General features: G+C 40.7%; 1 protein-coding gene and 1 long non-coding RNA gene across 6 annotated transcripts in view; one reads left to right on the top strand and one right to left on the bottom strand.

The window, feature by feature from the left end:
* The window catches only part of oxr1a (oxidation resistance 1a), a 99,666-nt gene that overhangs the window by 34,007 nt on the left and 43,882 nt on the right, over nt 1-21,777 (top strand). For all 5 annotated transcript variants that reach the window (XM_028978917.1, XM_028978915.1, XM_028978919.1 and 2 more), the window contains one exon: nt 9,415-9,614. In XM_028978917.1, the coding sequence (XP_028834750.1) occupies nt 9,415-9,614 (200 nt within the window). The remainder of the gene's footprint in view (nt 1-9,414; nt 9,615-21,777) is intronic.
* Nucleotides 3,701-10,169, bottom strand: LOC114789678 (uncharacterized). Its single transcript, XR_003749707.1, has 3 exons — nt 10,088-10,169; nt 6,166-6,222; nt 3,701-3,783 (listed from the first exon to the last, which is right to left on the bottom strand). It is a non-coding gene; the product is annotated as an uncharacterized LOC114789678 (long non-coding RNA).

Raw genomic sequence — 21,777 nt, forward strand, 5'->3', positions numbered from 1 at the left:
CACAGATAGCACTAATCTTAAATTTGAGGATTAGCGACAGATACCTAGTTGATGTTGCGCTGGATTTGCACACTGTCAAGGTGTACTGTATGTTTCATGCTATTGGTAGTGAAAAGCTTATCAAAATGTTTAAAAAATGGAATGTCAGGCATAAGAAAACTGGCTTTTAATTGATAGTTGAATGTCTGTTAAAATAAAGTTGGTTTATCAATATTGATTTGATTTCCCAAACTTAATGTGGAAGTGAAAGTCATTCATAGTTTATCATGTCATTGACACTGATATAGATTAGTAAGCAAAATCACATGTTGTACCATCTCTGGAGGTGCAGGGACTGTATAGTCAATCTGCTTTTTATTCTCCAATCAAAAGAGGCTACAATGCAGAGCCACAGACTCCTGCCCACACAGGAGACAAAAACCCAAATGGTAGATTTTCAAGAGTGATTTGCTGGAATGACAGCACGACAGAGTGCTCATTGAAAGCTGACAGGGCCTTCAAGTGCACAACAGACACCCACTCGCTGCCTTAGACCTACATTTCATCTTTATGAGATTGCATTTTACAGTGACGGGTGTGTGATAATACTGGAGGAAGATAAGTTAATGTTATGCCATTAGTTTTCATTAATAGGCCTCAGTCTTTTTTGTGTAATAATCAAGCATGTATTGTTAATTGTGAGAATTATCTTACCAAATCTTACCATTTAGCATCTGAATGGGTAGGCTGGCATTTAGCAATTATGGCAGATGAGACCACCAGACCACTAGGTTTGAGAACACACTCGTTTATTATGCGCTGGAAGTGTCTTCATTAACATTTGACGTTTCTGATTTGAGTTACATTTATTCAGATTAAACTTTTACTTCATCCTTCTAATCTGATCTTTGAAGGACAATTGCTTATTATACACCATAGTATAGCAAAGCAAATAGGTAAGAGTCTCCCAGTGGATAATTACTGCATGGATGATTGTTTCAGTCAGCATGTAATTTAACTCTAACTGATACACAAGAATGTAGGAAGATGCATCTTGTGGTCTTGGAAAACATGTTAATCTGTTTCAGAATGATGAAATTATTGGCATGCACCAATCAAAGAAACTGAAGAGGCTGAAATAGGACTGTTCAAAACAGGATAGTGCGAAATAGTGGAGAAACATCATCTTCGCGGAGGAAATAGGGTTGAAAAAAAATCTTGATGGCCTAGCAGGTAAGAAAGCAGACCCATAATCGGAAGGTTATCGGTTCTGAACCGCCAAGGTACCACTGAGTCACCACTGATCAAGCTACAGTCCCCACACACTGCTCCCTGACTGCCTGTCATGGTGTCCCACTGCTCACAAAGGGTGATGGGTTAAATGCAGAGAACTTATTTCATTGTGTGCACAATGACAATCACTTCACTTTCAATGACAGTAGAAGCATAACACACGCAAAATGTGAAGGGAACTCAAGGGATTTAGGACTAAATTGCTGGAAAATGAGCTGATCATGAGGCTAATCGAAAAGGTTGAGGTTCAGCAAACATTAGTCAGCTGACTAATTCTTCCCTAATGGCACGACCATATTCCAAGATGACAATGCCAGGACTTATTGGGTTCAAAGAGAATGATACCTAATTTTCAGGGAGATTTCAAACAAGAGTAAGACATGAATGGGGGTAAATATATTGTAGCTATTGCTAATGAAAAAAAATTAAACTACTGTGTCCTGCTCAAATGACCTTCTTGGAAGATCTCTTATGTTATCTTAAATATAGTCATTCAGCCTTCCTCATCTTATCATGTTTGTTGTCTCTGCATTTATGGGGGGTGTCTGCACTGTTACAAGCTCACATACCATATAATTATGCACATAAGCAGATGCTTGTTTACCCTTTCTGTTTTTAGTGTAATAGGCCTCTAATCCATTTTACTGAATACGATAAGCTGTGTTGTCTTTGCACAAATTCCCTGTTGATCTGTCGGTGCATCCCTTGGCAAGGCATGTGAATATGCAGTGAACACTTCACCCATAGGGAACGCCTGCATTTACTACCTTTTTATTTGTTTTATAGGAGTTGGTACACTAGCCCTAAAATACACACATACACAGCCATTGTGGCCTACTTACCTGTTTTACTAGTGTATTTGTGGTGATAAATCATGGCAAGGCATCAGCAGCGCCTTTCAGTGAGCCTCCAGGTTGTTTTTCTGACCCTTCTGGAGTTTCTCTCACTTTCCATGTTTCTCTTATTCGGTTTGCTTCTTCAGAGGTCTGGGAAGAGCTGGCATGGCATAAACTGGCCCATGCTGCAAAGTGAATGAGGTGTCTGCTCAGTATGGCTGACTGTTGCATCATGGGTACTGTGGGCCATCTGTTGGTGGTTATGCTTGACCTTGTGCACGTGCCCTGTTCACTGCCTTCACCAGTTTACATTACATTATCTGGGACAAGTCCCTGTAGGAAGGAACTGATAGCTGACCAGGGTCACAACAGGAGATAGAGACAGTTGGGATCAGTTCCCAGACCATCAGTTTTTAATATGTTGTGCTAATTGGTTTAATGGTGCACACCAGTCTTCATATGAACACTGCAGTAGAAATTGAAGACTGATGAAATGCGGACCATGACTGATGTTGCTCTCTATGTTTGTTTATTTATGGCCAATTTTCCCAGACACCACAGGTGTCCAGCCTTTCTCCTGTCTGCCACTCGTAGCTTTGAATAATGCATATCACTCTTGATTGACATCACCTCTCTCAAAACAGGAGTGTGACTGGGAAGCCAACTGGCTGGTTATTAGGGGCTTTGTTTGACAAACATCTCTCCCACCTTTTCTCATTTAAACAGTTTTCTTTGTTTAACACTTTCCATAAATGCTGTTCATTGCACCTCCAGCAGCCATTGGGTGGCAGAAACTGCCCTCAGTTGGTGCTGGACTCATGTTGCCATTTCAACACTGTGTCTCTTCCATTGTCCTCTGTGGAATTCAGTGCATGTTGCGTTCAGTCTGAAAATGGCTGTAGCCCGCCAGGTGTATAAAGTATCTTTAATGAGTTGGGGTGGGATGACATCAGTAGGACCAGGTGATAATTTCATATCTGAAATCACTTTCTCAAAGATGGACAGAGGCACTGGCTCAAACTCTGATTAAGCTCTGATATTTGTCATTTTGTCCACAAAATGCTAGTTACAGCGCAGTTCATATTTCAATGTTTCGGATATGCTGCAGTTTTTGATACACATACTATATTGAATAATTGCAAATGAAATCACAGTCGTAAAATTTGTCAAGGAGACTGTGGATTATATAGTACAGTAACGCCTACACCTTGGGTGCCAGGATTTGGTAATATTTGCTTTCCAGTCTATGTGTGGGTTGTGCATATGTAGCCAGGGACATCCAAGGATGATGTTGTGTCCAGTTGTGTCCAGAAGATAAAAGTGCTGTGTTCTGTGTGCATATCTTGTATCGTGAGGAAGATGGCGGCCCTGTCCTTTTCTGAGGGTATGCTTATCTAATGCTTGAATAAAGATTCCTGTAGGCCACAGAGTAGATCAAGACTGAAACAAAAAAAGACCAAACACCAGATTCGAGCTCATCAGCTCTCTTGATCTTCTCTCAAAACTCACCAAGCACTGGTCAAGTCCACGGCCCATGTCACCACAATGCAGGCATATTACAGACCCTTGTATTGTCGCTCCCAATTTTGAGCCCCCCATCTCTATGGCCGGTGGCGGCGGTGAGTCAGCACTTGTTCTTGCTTGGATCACTTGCAGGTCCGGTTGAGGGCTTTACCTGAAAGAGGTGCACAGCGCTACGTTTACATTTACATTTACAGCATTTATCAGATGCCCTTATCCAGAGTGACTTACAATCAGTAGTTAAAGGGACAGTCCCCCCCTGGAGCAACTCAGGGTTAGCAAGTGGTAGTAAGTGGGATTTGAACCTGGAGCCCACCAACTCATGTGCCAAAAGCCATGCCGTATTCTATTGCAGGATGACTGCCCTGGAGCAGCTACAGCAACTGTTCTATCAATCTCATCAGGGTGCTGGGTCATCCAAGACTGCACAAAATAAAGTTGTCACATGACTGCAGCACACACAGCATTGCCCCATCAACCACCCAACTTGTCACCACAGCGATCTTCAGGGCATCTGCTGAGGGTAAGCCTGGAAATACAACCTGCGCTACAGAAGGAAGCGCAGCTAGCTGGGGCTCAGCTATATGGTTAGGGTGTGCACAGAAGAGAAGGGCTGGCCACCGCTGCTGCCAACAGAGGAAGTGGAGCCAGCATCTTTAGCATCAGTTGTCAGATGTGAGCGGTGAGCTGTCCATGCTGACCATGTTCGATGCCCACACCTCCAAATGTAGTGCAGTGATCTTTGAAGATCCACATGCTACTGATACTGGGCAAGGGGGTGGTCTTGTAGGTCCATTATAGAAGGTCTGGCTCTCTGTGATGCCACAGAGTAGATGATGAAGTGGAGGACCCAAAAAAGAAGCAAATGGAACAAGGCCCAAAACACTCTAGCGTCAACTGGCTTTAGTACAGGTGAGGTGTAGTTACATGGATGGAGTAAGTGATTGTCTCCTGGTTAGTATACATTTACATTTTACATTTACAGCATTTATCAGACGACCTTCAATCAGTAGTTACAGGGACAGTCCCCCCTGGAGACACTTAGGGTTAAGTGTCTTGCTCAGGGACACAATGATAGTAAGTGGGATTTGAACCTGGTTCTTCTGGCTCATAGGCGAGTCTGTTACCCACTAGGCTACTACCACCCTATGTAGTATACAGCTGAGAATTATTTGGTGTGGACGTGCAGAGGCGTGTTTGGAAGAAAACGTGTTCCATTTATTATCCTTTGAATTTCAAACACTTTTTTCAGTGTATATTTTTCAATGCCAACAAATAGAGTAAAAAATGTAGGTACCAAAATTTCAAGGATTTATTATTCGGCGTGTTCACACGCCTTACAGGACAAGGGATCATCGACACATACCACCGGACACGATACATATACAAGGGTCTGACCTGAGGTAACAGTTCTCTGCCAAAAGCTAACATTTCCAACACAACAACATTTATATTGTGCCACTTAAATATTGATTTAAATTAAATGCTACTGACTTTAGACATGTTTTTGTTAGTCAAAAGCACAATGTCAGTACACTGCCTTGACACACATCGAAACACAAAATTATTTGTTATGCTGATGGGTGCACGGAGAGAAAAGAAGTACTGCCAAAAACTTGGGAGACAGTGAAGTTTAATAAATCTACTGAGATAATCATTTCTCCCCGTGATTTGTCACACATCCTTAGTTTTTTTATTTCAATCCCCACTGTTGCATGAGATACAACCACACAAACTTTGTTCATGCTGCAGACTGTTTTTCGTCTGGTCGCTAACTAGCTGCTGCTTGTTTTTCTGCTCACTTTCCCTGTTGGTTGCCAGTCCCAATTTTTGCCAGACTGGCTCCCCTGTGGCTTTTAGCAGGCCAGTCCTCTGCTGGTGTCTGCAGTTGGTTAAGGGCAGAGCGAGGACAGGGCACCTGTTCTCAAATCTAATTCTCACTCAGCTCAAATAATGAGTGTATTCAGCCATGTATTCCTATGTGTCCTTTTCCGTCCTCATTCTCCTCCTGTTTGCTCACACATGGGGGCTGTAGACACAAAAGAAGGGGCCTAATTAATGGTTGACAGACTGAGACCGGTTGTCAGAACACCAGAATGTGACTGCAGCTTTCCTCATTCAATTAAACATACTTTTCCTCATATACTCAAGTCGGTTTTTCTGCCCTTTGTGCTTTTGTTTAAAGGGCATTTTATTAAAAGTTTTATGAGAGCCTTTGATACATACACAACACACCCACTGAAACAAGGGAATACGGCAAATCAAAGGTTATACTTGACACATCTTGACAAGAAGACCAAGAAAACAAGGCATAATTTCTACGAATACTTTGAGCCGCACAGTCAGACAAAACAAATTTAACTTAAAGCTAACAATCAGCTAACGACGACTGCAGACCTAAATGAAATGGAAATGGATCACAGACTTCACAATTTTTTTTTATTTTTACTCAATCTTTCTCCCTTGTCCTCTCACTCTCACTCACACCACATACTGACTCATTACACATTCATTGCAAACAAGTGGCTGACCATACCAGAGTGCGTAGTGGAGTTGTAAAAAAGTTGCAGCAACAGCATGGTCACCATACTGCCTGTAAAGAAAAACAGAAGTGTTCAAGGAGACCAGGCATAAAATACTAAAATTTCCTGTAATAAAATACTGTAATGAAACTTAATAAGTATTAAAAATGAGAAAACTAAATTAGAATTTTAGAAAACTTTACATCCTTTGTGTTTATTGTATCAATTTACACATTACATTACATTATAAAGAGGCTTTAAGGGGGTCAAAAATACTGATTGGATAGTCAGATATTCTAGATATTTTAGTATAAAATTCACCAAAAGGCACATAATGAAACAGTTGAGTCAGCTTAACCAAGATGTGTAAATAAATTTATGAATATTTTTTACAATTTTTTTATACATGCCTTCAACAGAATACAAAATTGTTTTATTTATTGGCAAGTCTCCTCATCTGGGGGTCCAGGGATCATCTGTGGATATTTAAAACCAAGAAATGTAGATATAGATACAACCAGATATAACAAGGATCCTTCACTACAGTGCTAGGATTTTATCATCTCAGCTCTAAAAGCACTTCCTTGTCTCAATCAAACGATCCGCCTACGATCTCTGCAGTGTTTTCATCTGAACTCTCAGAGCTTTTAACCTCAGTCTGCCCCCTCTGCACTGTAACTGATTTTAACTTTCATTTTGACTCCACTGAGAGCAGTTTGGCAAATAACTCGGCTGGATTTTTATTTTATTTTTACATAACTTAGCAGGTTAATATTCCTAACATTTACATAGAATATTTTCAGAACTACAGCCGTCTCCTCAGACAAAACATTAGCAGAAGAATTGGTCATACTGAAAGTAACAGACTGTCATAAAAGGCCAATGCCATCTTTCTTGTCCATTTGTCTAAAAAAAAAAAAAAAAAGAGTTTAAGTGCTGTCATAATTTTGACCTTGGAAAAAGCCTAGTGAATGGAATTTCTGAAATGTAGTAATATTATGGTCTATAGCTTAAAAGCATGTTTTTTCAAGCTTTGTGTGTTTGGATTTTACAAATAAACTTAGTTGTTCTTGCTTTGCAAGCAGGAGTGAAAAATGAACAACATCACAGTCCCTTTTATAGCGCATGAAGTGTAATGGTCTGATGACAATTTTGGTTTTCATGATATAGTGTCACAGTTGTGACTTTGGGTACTCCAGATCCATGTGCTGGTCCAGAGTTTTGGGGGTCAATGTTGTCTGCCCTTACCTGAAAGTGTATGCACCTGTTCTTGATTGTATTTAACACTAGAAGTCCCAGGTTTTTCTGACCCCCTCAGCCCTACCAGAGCCCTACCAGCCCTACCTTGGTTTGAAACTAACAACTCAATAACCGACAAATGGCTCCCAGTCATTTGTAAATCCTATCATATCTAGTCCTCACTGGGTCATTGTATGTTTGTCTGATTGTGTTGATGTATATAGTCCAGTATGATGTGCCTTTTGTTGTGTATTAAATCCCCTTGTCTACGGCACATCATGCAAATGCGTCTTGTTTCCTGTTTCCCCATTCCTGCCCTGTGACATATAGACTTATTTCCAGGGAAGGGAATGCTAAAGTAAACAATGAACATATGGACCATTACATGGGAACAGTTTGGAAATAATGCTCCATGGACAAAGAAGGTCAATTGCAATAAACTGAGAAGGTCAATTGCAGAGTCCTGAACTCAACCACATCAACACCATCATGTCTGGAAATATCATAGGTCTTAAAATATATCAAACATGCTCTTTTCTTATTTTACCCTTGTCACGTCCCCGTCTAGGGATTGGGAAACATGACAACAAACAAGGGGAATGTGTGCGGTGGGAATACACAGCCATCAGGCCTAAGTGAAATATTGTGCTTTTATTTACAGTGAGTAGTGAACAACAAACCAAACCTAAAGTGCTATATACAACAACAACACAACAATCCACAGGAGGACAACACACCATGAAAGGAGAGACTATACAAATATACAACAAATCCACAACTAACCACACAAATCACTAACACACAACAAAGGCTTCTCAAACTCTACAATAATCCAAAACTCCAAAATCAAAAACTCTCCTCTCGCTTCCTCCTCCTCCGAAATACTTGCTGGGGACCTGGTGGGAGAATACTGTCTCTGTCCGTGAAAACGATTAGAAGCTACACTTTATATTATTACAGTGTGACATATTTGACATAAAAAACAACCATATTAATATGCAAAGTTATTCTACCTTTGATGGAAGTGTTTGCTTCATCAGAAACTGATTACAAGGATTCATTTTGATTGTCAAAATGATTGTTGAAGTAATCATACCCCTAATTTTACACACACTGCTTATTACATTGCCAGTTATACTTCTTCCATGCTTATGTTACACTGAGCTTGATTGCAAAATGTTTGCTGTATTTGAGCATTTGCTTGCAAAAGTGGTTCCATTGGAACAGTGCTTCTGATTGCGATGGTCTATTCTGGATAAACTATGTAAATGTCAGTTTATTCAGATTACATATGAAATTTTGAATTCAGATTATTTACTACTAACTCAAATGCAAGATGTAAAAAAATGTAAAAACTCCTTCTTACTCATTGTGTAGTTTTCCTAGGAAATAATAATCAATCTGTTATTTTTGTTATTGGATTGGCCGGATTAGAAAAAGCTAATGTTGTGTATTTTTGATGGGGCAGCGGTTGCCGGTGGGGCAGTGGAAGGAAGCAGACCTGCAATCAGAAGGTTGTCTGTTCGAATCCTGATCCGCCAAGGTGCCACTGAGGTGCCACTGAGCAAAGCACCTTCCCCACACACTGCTCCCCGGGCACCTGTCATGGCTGCCCACTGCTGGTGATTGTTAAAAGCAGAGGACACATTTCATTGTGTCACCATGTGCTGTCCTGCAGTGTTTCACAATGACAATCACTTCCCTTTAACTTTAACTAAAGAAAGGACTGTGGTTTTTTTTTAAACGTTTCCCAGGTGCTGGGGAAGGGCAGAGCTGGAAATTTACCAAAGTGGTGTTGAATTCATCGCCCCGTTACAGATACAATCCTGTGAAAATCATAGCCACTTTAATGCTGTCCGTATATAATTATGACTCAACTTTGATCATAATTCTTAATCAGAACAGTATGTATCAGACTGCCTTGCTGTATGCTACAGCGGCTCACTTGGTTTTTATAGTTTATGTTTCTCTCTGTATTATAACATTTCTGAAATTTTTCTTGCCATGCTTGTTTTTTGGAACAGATTGAAGAAGAAATCCCAGTCAGTGGATATTGTCAGTCAGGGATTCTCCGCTCTGTTGCCAGGCCTGAAAGCAGCACAGATAAACAAAGCTTCTCCACCTGTTGCCAAGACAACCTCGCTGGAGGTACAAGAAAACAATGCTACCAATTCCCAGCGAAGCAGCCCTCGAAGCACAGACCTAAAACGGGGCTACACCATAGGTATGTGAAAGTTTGCTTTTTGACTGTGTGTTGTATTCTTCAGACTCTTGAGTTCTGTGCCTAGTTGTGTGGGATGTTATCAGTGCTCAGCTCGCAAGACCTGAAACTTGCTCCCAGACTTTAGAGCAAGCAGGAAACTGACTCAAACCACAGCCTGGCAGCTTCTACTGTACTGGAGTTGTCAGGTGCTGTAGTTTTCCATTTCCATTACAAAACTCCAAGCCAAGTCTGCATTAAGTTAGCAAAGCTGGTTGGTGACCCATTGTTGCGCCCCCCCCCCTTCTTTGTTTCCTCTTTCTTTGTTCATATATATTTCCATTTGCAAATTTTATGCAATAACCCATCAAGACCAAGTCAGAAGGCAGACTGAACAGTTTTGCATAAATAGCAAACAGCATATCTCAGGCATCAGCAAACTGTCATCTCGTGGGCACAAAAGCAAGTGAAAGGGACATGCAATTCCCCACACATACCGCCACTATCCTGCCGAAGGGTCGTTAACTCATTAGTTCAGCGATCTGCTTGACTCAAGCGTAGCTGTGAAGAGCAGCACTGGCTATTCTGTGACGGTTGACTCACTGGGCTCTAGGTCCTGCTGATGGCCGTTGATGAAGGCACATGTGACAAATGACAAATGCCCACATGGCAAGGGTGTGCAAGGGCAGTGACACATGAGGCCAAGAGAGACGGCTCAAAGCTGTTTGTTCTCTCAGTCTTCCAGTGGCATCAACAGGACATCAGAGGAACAGCGGAATTACAGCACACATGTAGGAAGGGTTACCTCAAATTTCTAAATTGACTAATGCTAATATAAAATATTTTTAATAATACAATAATACAATCAATACTGACTTACAATCAGTAGTTACAGGGACAGCCCCCCCCTGGAGCAACTCAGGGTTAAGTGTCTTGATCAGGGACACAATGGTAGTAAGTGGGATTTGGGTCTTCTAGTTCATATAAAGTTAAACAGCAATGAATAAATCTGGTTAAATGGGGTTGTGAATGACAAGGATGACAGTTGTCAAGGCACAGAAAACCCTAATTTAGCGTTTGACTATTTTATTCCCATTTGTTAGGTTTCTGTGAGTATTCAGGCTTCTGAATCTCTTTGATCTCTCTAAATGCTCTTTTGCAAGCAGGACATTGATGTCAGTGACTTTTTTACTTCTCCAGTAATAGACTGGATCTAACAGTGCAAGTTGAAGCATCCATTAAAAACAACTGAGAAGATCCATCGGGAACATTTTATTAACTAAGTTCATCAAACATTCATTCTCACCTTCTTTGTAAAATTATGAAAATTATTCTGTCAAAAGCCCATGCAATGGTTACGTGGATGTTAATACTGAGTAAATCAAAGAGGAAGTTATACTGTAATTGTCTTGCACTGAGCTGCTTATGCACCATTAGAGTTTTTAAATGCACTTAAGAACAAGACCAGCTGATTAGAAGCCAAATGGTCCCAATCCCCTCTAACAGGCAGCCTGTTCGAGAGTAGACAGGATGGCTTCAGTCTCATGTGCCGACCTTGAATGTTACCTTTATTTCTCCCATTAATATGCTGTTGTTTTATTATTGGTTGTTCTGTTCCTGTGTGATGCTTAAGAACATCATTTTTACCAGTTTTATCTCTAGTACTGGACAGTAAAATGTGATAGCACTGATAAAGCTGTAAAAGGTCTGTGTTGTGGTGTGTGTGAGACAGGGAGAGACAGACAGAGAATGCGTCTGCTGTCGTTAAAGTTCATTTTATGACGTGACTATTTGTAACAACTTATATATAGTTAAGTGGGATCAGTAAAGTTGCCAGATTTAGGCACCAGATTTGCACCTTGCTGCTTACAAAAGGCAAGTACCCAGTGCAGGTTGAAATACTAGAAAGAAAAATACATTTATGTCTTGAAGTTAGCGCGGTGTAGCTCCAGCTTCCTGGCAAATCTTGCCCTGAAAAATACATAATACACAAATAAATATTTCTTGGTTCCACACAGATATATGCTAGTGTACGCTTTAATGTGGCTGCCATTGTTAGCCAAGAAGGAGAGTTTCTAGAGGTATTTTAAGTCTCACAATGTCCATATACTTTGGACTGCTACCTAGCTCTGTTTTTCTTTTTTACATTTGTCAGACCTCCCAGCCTTCCCCCTACTTCTAGAGACTAAAGTGACACATGGCTTGTGAGCTGGATCCTCTCATCATATTTCACCCTCTGCTGATACACCATCTGCATTTGAAATGCTCCTGTATCGTTCTGGAGCAGACATAGCCACCCCATAAATCACAGTGTTTGCCATGCCCTCCAGAAGGTCCTCCCTTGTAATTTGAAAATGTGTTTTTGTACATTTGTGTGCTGAGTGTAGGAAGTGTTCACCTCAATCTGAAGGACAAAAAAGTCCGGTTTGTGCCAACCTTGGAAAGGACATATTTTATCGCATTACTCCTGCACTTGTCTCATGTCAGGAGAGTAGACGACTGAGGCAGAGGGTAGCTCTGCATCTTAACAACGCTCTCGACAGGACTGCTTGGACACCGGACCAAGGTGATTGTGCAGGGCAAAGCTTTTGCATGTCTGACACATAAGCTCATTGAGTCAAATGTCTTCTGCCTGAGCTTAGACTACACTCAAGTTATACTCTAGTTTGACATCTGTGTCTTAGAGCTTTACCTGTAGATGTTAGTATCACTATAACCGCTGTGACACTGTGATATCTGGCACCAAGACGTTAGCAGCAGATTCTTTAAATCCTGCCAGATCCAAAACAAGATCTGGCTACTTTTGAAATCATTGTTTTTTTTCTCGCAAATCCCACATATCTTGGTTTAATTAAAATTGAATTATCCCACTCGCATGACAGAACATTTGTGCTCATTTTTATATCCAATGATGTATTTGCATGCTTTCAAGCCATGACGGCCAGTGGAGTTACTTTTATAGGAGAGGGGTGGGAAATTATCAAGGCGGGCAAAAAAACCTTTCCCCTTATGACAACAAAGGGGGAAACATTGAGGATCCGACCGCCTGAGCTGACGCTCTCTGAACTGTGAAGCAGAATGGCTTCTATTTATACATATCGCCATTTTTAGCCACTGCAGAACCACAGACAGGCTAGGTGAAGTAGTATTAATGTTAAATAATCTCACAATGTGAAATTTTCATAATAGGAGACATTCAAGCAGTTTCTAAACTACTTCTACAGCAGTTGCTGCATAAACCAATTGAAAGAGACTACTGGCATCCCAGAACATGCAGGGGTGTATGTGGTCTGTGTTACCTGTAGTTGGTATGTGTAAGAGTAACACCCACATGAATGCCCTGGTTTACCGGTAGAATGTTTGCACAGAACATGACACAGCCTCCTCCTACTGGCTTTCTTACCGTCATGTCGGTCAAACCCAATGAAAATTCTGAAATCTTGCTGATGTTATATTTGTGAACATGCCCCAAGCTCAACGTCTATTATAGCACCTCGAAAGACATGCATTTGTATTTGAATAAAATCACACATGCAAGCAGCAAATACTTGTTTCCTACATGGAAGTACTGCAATAACTTAATGTAATTCATTTTAGTTTAGGAGGTTGTTGTTACATTGTTATTACATTAACATTTAAGCCTAAATATAAATGTTAATGTTTGCCAATGACTGCTTGCTTTGTGCTTGAACTGAAGGGTACAACCCATACAATTTCCATATTTTGTTGCAAAAAAAGCCTTGCAGGACCATGTCTCTAAAAGGTCAATTGAATGCTTGTGTGCCTGAAGGAAACTGGCTGGTTTTGATGTTGAGTTGCTTACAGGTGCAGAATGCCACCCCTGTTTTCTTTGATTGTGACCTTTTTAAAAAGTCACTACTCCCATGGCTTATCATCATTCTCCTAACTAACCCAGAACCATAAAAAAGTCTGAATAATCTGCCTCTGATGCCCCTCTTCTCTTCTCCCATGGGCTCTTTGGTATAGTCATCACTGAACACATCTTCAGAACTGGTGCCTGCTTCACCTTCCAAATTCATACCTGTCAACATCACAGATAGCACCCACCCAAGCATTTGAACTGGACTTGTAAGATACAGCATCAGTTATACTTTTCTAATTTGCACTTTATAAGTAATGCTATTTTTTATATTCTGTACTGTATGCTGCAGTTACATTTAGTATAGTGTGGTCTACTTTTTAAACACATGATTACCAGCACCAACTGGTTTTACTTTTATTTTTTTCTCTAGCTGTATTAAATGAAATTTCATTTTTTTGCTGCAAACATTTGAGGAAAGTTAAAGCTATTTGCTGCTTGCACCCATCATATTTTAATAATATATTGTGAAATATGTGCATAAATTCTGACAACTGTGGTGTGAATATGCTGTCTCAGTGAGGTTAAATGATTAAAATGAATGTTTAGCAGTCACACCAATGCCAGCAGTTACGCCATCTGTACTTTAGTATGACAACCTACTGGAATCAGGATTAGGCCTGACCTGTTGGTTGATGCTAGAAGAGAATTGGGCCTGAAACTGTTGTACATTTCTTATAAATGAAATAGTGAATGTATGGCCTGTCCCTTAAATGTTTATTTACACTTAATCTAAGGATGGTTTGAAATTGCACAGGAACCATTTCCCATGACCACCAACTGGCCAAAAACACAGCCAAACTAAATGCCTGAAAATTCAACATGTCAACAGAATGGGCCCTTGGGTGCAGTAAAAACAAACTGATTTGTTGACCATGTGCTGGGTTCAGCAGAATTTACTGCTCCATGTCCCAGAGCTGGATTTATCATCAAAGGTGTGTAATTACATCAGACGTCTTTCTCGACAGTGTATTTCTCAATTTATAAAGGCCACCATTCCAGTAATCTCAGTTCCTACTTTCAGTAGAAGGAGCTGTCGTTGTCTGCCTGAAGCGATTGATTACCTGGATCTCAAATGAAAAGTAAGCAGGTTTCCTGGCATGGCCCTACTGCACCAACTGATTAATTCCCCTGCAGGCCTGCCATGTCGTGTAATTTTTTTATATTTGTTTCAGTTTCTATCCTGATTTTTTTTTTCAGGTACATTGCCAAGGGAGCTACGTTTAGCTTCTACAGCCTCACAGGTTTCATGTTTTATATTGCTGAATTTCACTTTAGATTATTGCTAATTCTCCCCACTATTGTCCTAAGTTACATCCCAACTCAGTAATTGGCGTGAAGCTTGGGCTGTCAAAAGAAAACAGATGCGATGCTAGATCGACAAATGAGTTTGCAGTGTTTATATCTGTGATTCGGCATCTTATGCTGGTTGTTGTCTTCTTTGGGGGTTCCTGCTGGTTCGGTGAGGACGCAAAGGTCCAAGCACCCCCTGGGGAAACGGTGGAATGACTGCAGCCGTGAGAGAACATCTCAATCCCCGCCAGGCCTGGCACCATATGGGCCCGGTGAAGATGTATTGGCATTGTGGAATTCTTGCAGAAGAGCTAGGTTCAGGACGTCTTTTTGGGAAACCCAGAGGCATTCCTCTGGACCATAGCCCTCCCAGTCCACAAGGTACTCAAAATCCCAGCCCCGATGAGGGACCTCCAGGTGCGGATCAGCTTGCCTCTTCATGGATTCCACAGTGTGGTTAAGAGTGTGCATTGGGGGAATGGGACCTTTGATGATGGGTTATGGGGATCCACACGGGGGCATGCCCATTGGATGCCTCGAACAGGGGACAGTCCAGTGTGTTGGCCTTGTGAGCGGCACAGTGGTGTTGTTTGTTGTTGTCAGTCATGTCACGTGGAGATTAGGACTGCCCCCACTCCCAGATCAGAGGCATCTACCTCAACGACAAATGGGAGATCCGAAATGGCTTGAATATTCAATTTTTAGTTTTGTAAGAGACCTCTTGCTAAATCAAATATTTTTTGTTTAGATTATAGATTTACTATAATAGGAACTGGTGTTTGTATAAATTCAGAAGACTCAAAGTGCAGATATGTTATGATTACCTGCTAAACATGAAGCTTTATCTGCTGCACTAAATTGAGAGGAGGGCTACAAAATGCTTGCACTGAACTTGTGAGGAGCTCCACGCACACACACTCTTCACTCCTTTTGGAAATGAAATTCCTTTTGTTTAATAATTAGCAGATTCCCTGTGACATTCAGCGAACAAAAATGCAGATTTGGGAGAGAGCTGCACATATTGCATGTAAAAAATAACATGTTATTAAGTTGCCTGGAGGTTATAACAAATGGGTTAGGGTTAGTTATGCAACAGTTATGTCACTACTTAATATATCATAAGTAAAAATGAACAACAGATTCCACATAACGTAATGGAGTAAAAAAGATATTTGACCTTGAAATGAACTCTGGAATTAAAATAAAAAGTCTCTCCAATGGGAAAATATAAATGTACCATGTAGTTTGCTACTGTCGACCTCTGATCATACATCTAGAGCCCCCCCCCTCTCCAATCACTGTAAATCAATCACAGTAAAACCTCTGAAGTGACAGCCAGACCTCTTCAGGCAATCAAGCTATTACATGTACCATGTAACTACTGCATTGATAAAAAATGGAGTTACTGAATAATGAAGACGATCTCTCTGTGGAGCTCTTTCTTGGATTATAATAGGCATTAATGCACCAGAAACAGTTTCAAATACCTAAATACCTTCACCTGAAATATGTGAGTTATACAAGTGAGACATAGATATCAGTCAACTGGTCCACAAATCAAGGTTGTTTTTTCTTGGTCTATCACCATGCCCTTGACCAAGATATTTGCTCCATGGGATGTGCATGGAATTTCAGTCACTCTGAAAAAGACTGTCAGATACCTGAATAAATCAGGATACGAATACTAGATGCCACATGTCGTCCCTGTCACCTCCTCAGCATCAGTCAGTCATTGAATAGTGAATATGGAAGTGAAATTGTATTTTTGCCACAGTGTGGTAAATTAAACTGGAAGAATCCCAACACAGAGAACACCTCAATTAACTATGACAAGCGGCTTATGTGCTAAAAATAGCCCAGCATATCTGATGTGATTTGTGTGCCTTTTGTTTAGCTCTAATGCTATGAAGAGAGTCTTTCTGTTAAGCAGCAACTCAAGAGATTTGATGATATCTGCCTCTAGGACAGGGTGTTGAAATGAGCCAAGTCTAAATGGGCCGCCTCACTGAGGCATGAAGAAGATTGCTGAGAACAGTTTGGTAGCCTCAACGCCCACTAACCAGTCCATTTGCTGCTGCGTGATTGAGGCCTTTAGTAATTGCAGTCTTTGTTCTGCAATTGTTTGTTCGCACTCGTTTAACAATGGTTGAGGTGCAAGGGTGAAGGGTAAATGACGTATCATTCAAAACACTCTTCCCAGAAAGGCTTTTTGATAACAGAACGATGCATGAAATATTAGCCATTTCTTCGAGATAGCAGATGATTTTGTCTCTGCATAGGCAAATTAAGGCTACAAATAAATTATGTATGTATTTATTATTTATTTGTTTGTATGTATTTTATTATAAGGTGCTATAACAGGTGTTGGTTAAGGTCATACTAAATATGTAAATTTATAGAAATACAGAAACAAGAGAGGATCACATGCTAGTTATCTAGATCTTGGATCTAGTTATCTGAATCTTTATAAGCTAAGTTTAAATTGAATGAAGGCACTGTGGCACACAGTGTTGGTGTGGGATACCGCCTATCGTCCAAAGACATGAAAGGTAGGTGAATTGTTATGGGTATGGGTGTTAACCTTCACTGGTCTCACGATTGATTTGATTCCATTTATCAATGCTTCAATTTTCGATGCATTGCGATGCATCCAATGAATTTTCTACATTACTTCACATCATGTTTTAAATACAAGAGATGATGTCTCTTTCACTCGTGTGGACACTTTGATTTGCTACAATGACGAGAAACTTAAGAATAAGCATGGTTTTCTAAACTCTCTGTAGATCTCTGTAGATGTTGTAGATAAGGCAAATTTCAACATCCCTTGTTATGGGTATGTGAGTGGTTCGTCTTTGATCTCTTCATCGATGGTAACTTGAAAGCACGTTTGTAAGTCGCTCTGGATAAGGGCGTCTGCCAAATGCCGTAAATGTAAATGTAAATGTAAATGTATATGTGCCCTGCAGTCAGGATGAACATTTGAGGCAGCCCCAACCAAGACACTCCCACCACAATACTTGACTGTAGGACAAGGACATGCTTGACTGTAGGATTGTAGGACTGTAAGGCACACATGTCCTTGTTCTCCTCACCTGGCTGCTACACATACTATACCAAATAAGTTGATCTTGGTCTCCTCAGACCACAGGATATTAATGGCTGTATTGTGTGTTTTTTCTTGAGTCTGAATTTTTGTCTGGGCTCATCTCCGTTTGGGTGTCTGTCATTTTACATTTACAGTATTTATCAGACGCCCTTATCCAGAGCGACTTACAATCAGTAGTTACAGGGACAGCCCCCCCCCGGAGCAGCTTAGGGTTAAGTGTCTTGCTCAGGGACACAATGGTAGTAAGTGGTAATTGAACCTGGGTCTTCTGGTTCATAGGCGAGAGTGTTACCAACTAGGCTACTTCCACCCCCCCTGGCAGCACCTACCCCTGTGAGGGGGCATGCTGTATCTTGCGTGTCTTGCTGGTGCGACCGTGTTCTGCACTGTGCATCGTTGTCTGGCCTCAGGGCAGAGCAGGCGCAAACCGTGCCTACCATCGTGTCCCTGAGCAAGACACTTAACACTAAGTTGCTCCAGGGGGACTGTCCCTGTAACTACTGATTGTAAGTTGCTCTGGATAAGGGTGTCTGATAAATGCCATACATGTTTCATGTTTCAGTCAAAAGGTGTCTGTCATTGTCCCCCTTGTCTCCTCTGGGGTCATGTGTCTACCTTTCCCTGAATATTGTGTGTCTGATCCTGTTTACTGTTTATCCCAGTTCTCCTGTCCCTGTTATTTTGTGCCTGTTTTTGCTCTCCTGTGAAGTCAATGTCACTTCTCACCCCTCTATATATTGATATAATGCGCTTTGCCTATTTTTTTGGCATTTTAGTCAGTGGACATTATTTAAGGCTCTGGTAAGTTTACCCACAAATCTTCATGTCTGTGTTATTACACTCATTTTGAGGACAGTAACATTTCAAAATTAGTACTAGTAGGTACAGTCATAATAATAATTGAGTAATAAAGTAGAACTTTCTACTTCAAACCTTTCTACTTCAAATCCTATAAGAACAAGTTTAAAAGGACTGCATTATATATAAAAAGACTGCAAAAAACATAAAAGATGTATAAAGAACCTTGTGTTGCTGGGGTGAATAGCCTCCTGCACAGATTTGGGACAACAGGATAATTTGGTCATTTCCACTGAGCACTTTGTTTTCATCATTTTGGAATTGTATATAATGAAATGTTCATTGTATTATTGCACTGTGTTGACACAATTTGCTTGTGTGTGCTGTGATAGTCACAATAATGACTGCAATTGAGCCAACATTTCTCTTCCCTGCAGGCAGTGGATTATGCAGTGCTTCACTGCCTTCACTATTAGATGCACCTGTACAACCTGTGCAGAAATCTGCTGTATTGGTGTATGAGCTGATATCCCCATGATTGGAGGAAGTCCCAGAGCGCTGCAGCTCTCCCGGACACACGTAATGTCTGGTTACGTGTAGTCACAGCAAAGGGGCTCCAGTTTGTTGTTTACTATGGAAATGCTTCTTCTTATGGGGATTAGGCTTCCTGTCTCATTCCTGGCATGGATGCTGGTGAGAGCAGTAAATAGAGCAGGCTTTGTAGCTGGCAATTCTCCACATGGCACTTAAACAAGCTGTCTCTTTCTAGTTCCTAAAATGATTTTCAGTTTTATCATTAAATTCAGTATAAATTCTGTACATAACATATACAGTGTAAGTAGCTGTAGTAATTCTGATGTTTTTCTTTGTAGCATTACAAAATAAGGTTCAAACTCTAAATTCAAGAGCACTCTGGAGCAGGTTTTCATCCAGTATGTCTCTGTACATTGCTGCAGACATCTTTTCCCTCTATCCTGACTAGTTCCTGCAGCTGAAAAACATTCCCACAGAATGATGCCGCCACCACCATGCTTCACTGTAGGGATGGTATTGGCCTGGTGATGAGTGGTGCCTGGTTTCCTCCAAACATGATGCCTGGCATTAACACAAAAGAGTCAAATTAGAACTGAATTTTGATTCTCACTGTCTGAGAGTGCCTTTTGGCATACTGTGCCTTTTTTAGTAAGGAGTGGCTTCTGCCTGGCCACTCTACCATACATGCCTGATTGGTGGATTGCTGCAGAAATGGTTGTCCTTCCAGAAGAACATGCCTTATGAGATCGGATCAAAACGGCACAAAGACATTACCAACGCAATCACCTATCATATATGCAAAGATATGATGCCTGCGCACATCGTCAGCAAAGACAACTTCCGAAGACTAATTCAAACACTTGACAAAAGATACCAGCTGCCATCTCGCACTCATTTCTTGCAAAAAACCTTTTAGAGAGAAATCTGTTTTTTTGGTTTTGATTTTTTATTTATTGTTATGACTGGAATTGAGGTTAGTTAATCTTTATTTTTTTCTGTTTTTAAGACAATTTATTACAGTTTTGTTTTATCAAGCAGTTAGTACTACTGTGTACAGTATGCTATTAACTAAGAGTTGAGGTTAGTTAATCTTAATTTATTTTATGTTGTCTGTTTTAAAGACAATTTTACCACAGTTTTGTTTATTAAACACAATACTCTGTCATATCATTGTGAAATGTTTTGTTATGCTCTTCTTGTGCACTGAATACATTTAGAATGTATGTAGCTTGTTTGAAAAAGCAAAAACAGTTGCCAAAATCGCAAATAAAATCGCAATATTTGTTCAAAAAATCGCAATATGATTATTTTGTCCATATTGCACAGCCCTAGTCCACAGAGGACCTCTGGAGCTCTGACAGAGTGACCATCGGGTCACCTCGCTAACTAAGGCCCCTCTCACCTGATTGTTCAGTTTTGGTGGCTGGCCAGCTCTAGTTCCTGGTGGTTTTGAACTTCTTCCACTTACAGATGATGTGCTCATTGAGACCTTCAAAGCAGCAGACATTTTCTGTAACCTTCCCCAGATTTGTGCCTCTAGACAATCCTGTCTTGGGGGTCAACAGACAATTCCTTTGACTTAATTCTTGGTTTGTGCTCTGACATGAACTGTCAACTGTGGGACCTTATATAGACAGGCCTGTCCCTTTCCAAATTATGTCCACAGGTGGACTCCAATTAAGCTGCAGAAACATCTCAAGGATGATCAGTGGAAACAGGATGCACCTGAGCTCAATTTTGTGAATACTTATGTGCTTTCTCGGTTTTTTATTTTCAATAAATTTGCCAAAACCTCAGGTGAACCTTTTTTTCACATTGTCATTATGGGGTGTTGTGTGTAGAATTCTGAGGAAAAAAATTATTTAGTCAATTTTGGTATTAGGCTGTATCATAACAAAATGTGCAAAAAGTGATGGACTGTGAATACTTTCTGGAAGCGTTGAAGAAGTTGAAGGATTCGCAAGGAGCCATTGTTTAGCACACACTACATTATAGAACCCTCAAAAAATTTGATCCCCATGGTCTCTATAGACTTGTGTCAGATGAAGAGCAAGGTCAGGCTAGAGGTTTGGAGTGGGGGCCAGATTAAATCATCCCCCAGTGGCCACACCATTCAGCGTCTTCATCCATCATGTGGTTATACTGACTGAATGCGGAATTCCCCTGGAGCACCGATCCCCCTTTCTGGTCTTTCATTATTCTGCTACAGGCCCATGGGCATTTATGTGTTGTTTGTGTAGAGCCTGATAAAGGGTGCTTTCCTATCTAATTAATCTGTAATGGTCTGCAAAGGAGCCATTGACAATCTGGAAAAAAATCTGGTTATGAAGCTGCATTGCTGCAGCCTGCCAGCAGAGGGGGAACAGCCCAAGCTCAAACTTTTAACTTTTGCTTTTAAATTAGCAAAAGCAGTGGGACACTTTTACCATTCATTTCCAAAATATAATCTACTGTAATTATAGGGTTAGCACTGTGGATGTTTGCTGCAGTTATATTGACTTTTAAGGATGTGTTGAGTAATATTGTATTGAGTTTCCTATTATGGTTTCATGGTTTATTATTTCGAGAGCACA

Source organism: Denticeps clupeoides, chromosome 5, assembly GCF_900700375.1.
Source record: "Denticeps clupeoides chromosome 5, fDenClu1.1, whole genome shotgun sequence".
Lineage (NCBI taxonomy): Eukaryota > Metazoa > Chordata > Actinopteri > Clupeiformes > Denticipitidae > Denticeps > Denticeps clupeoides.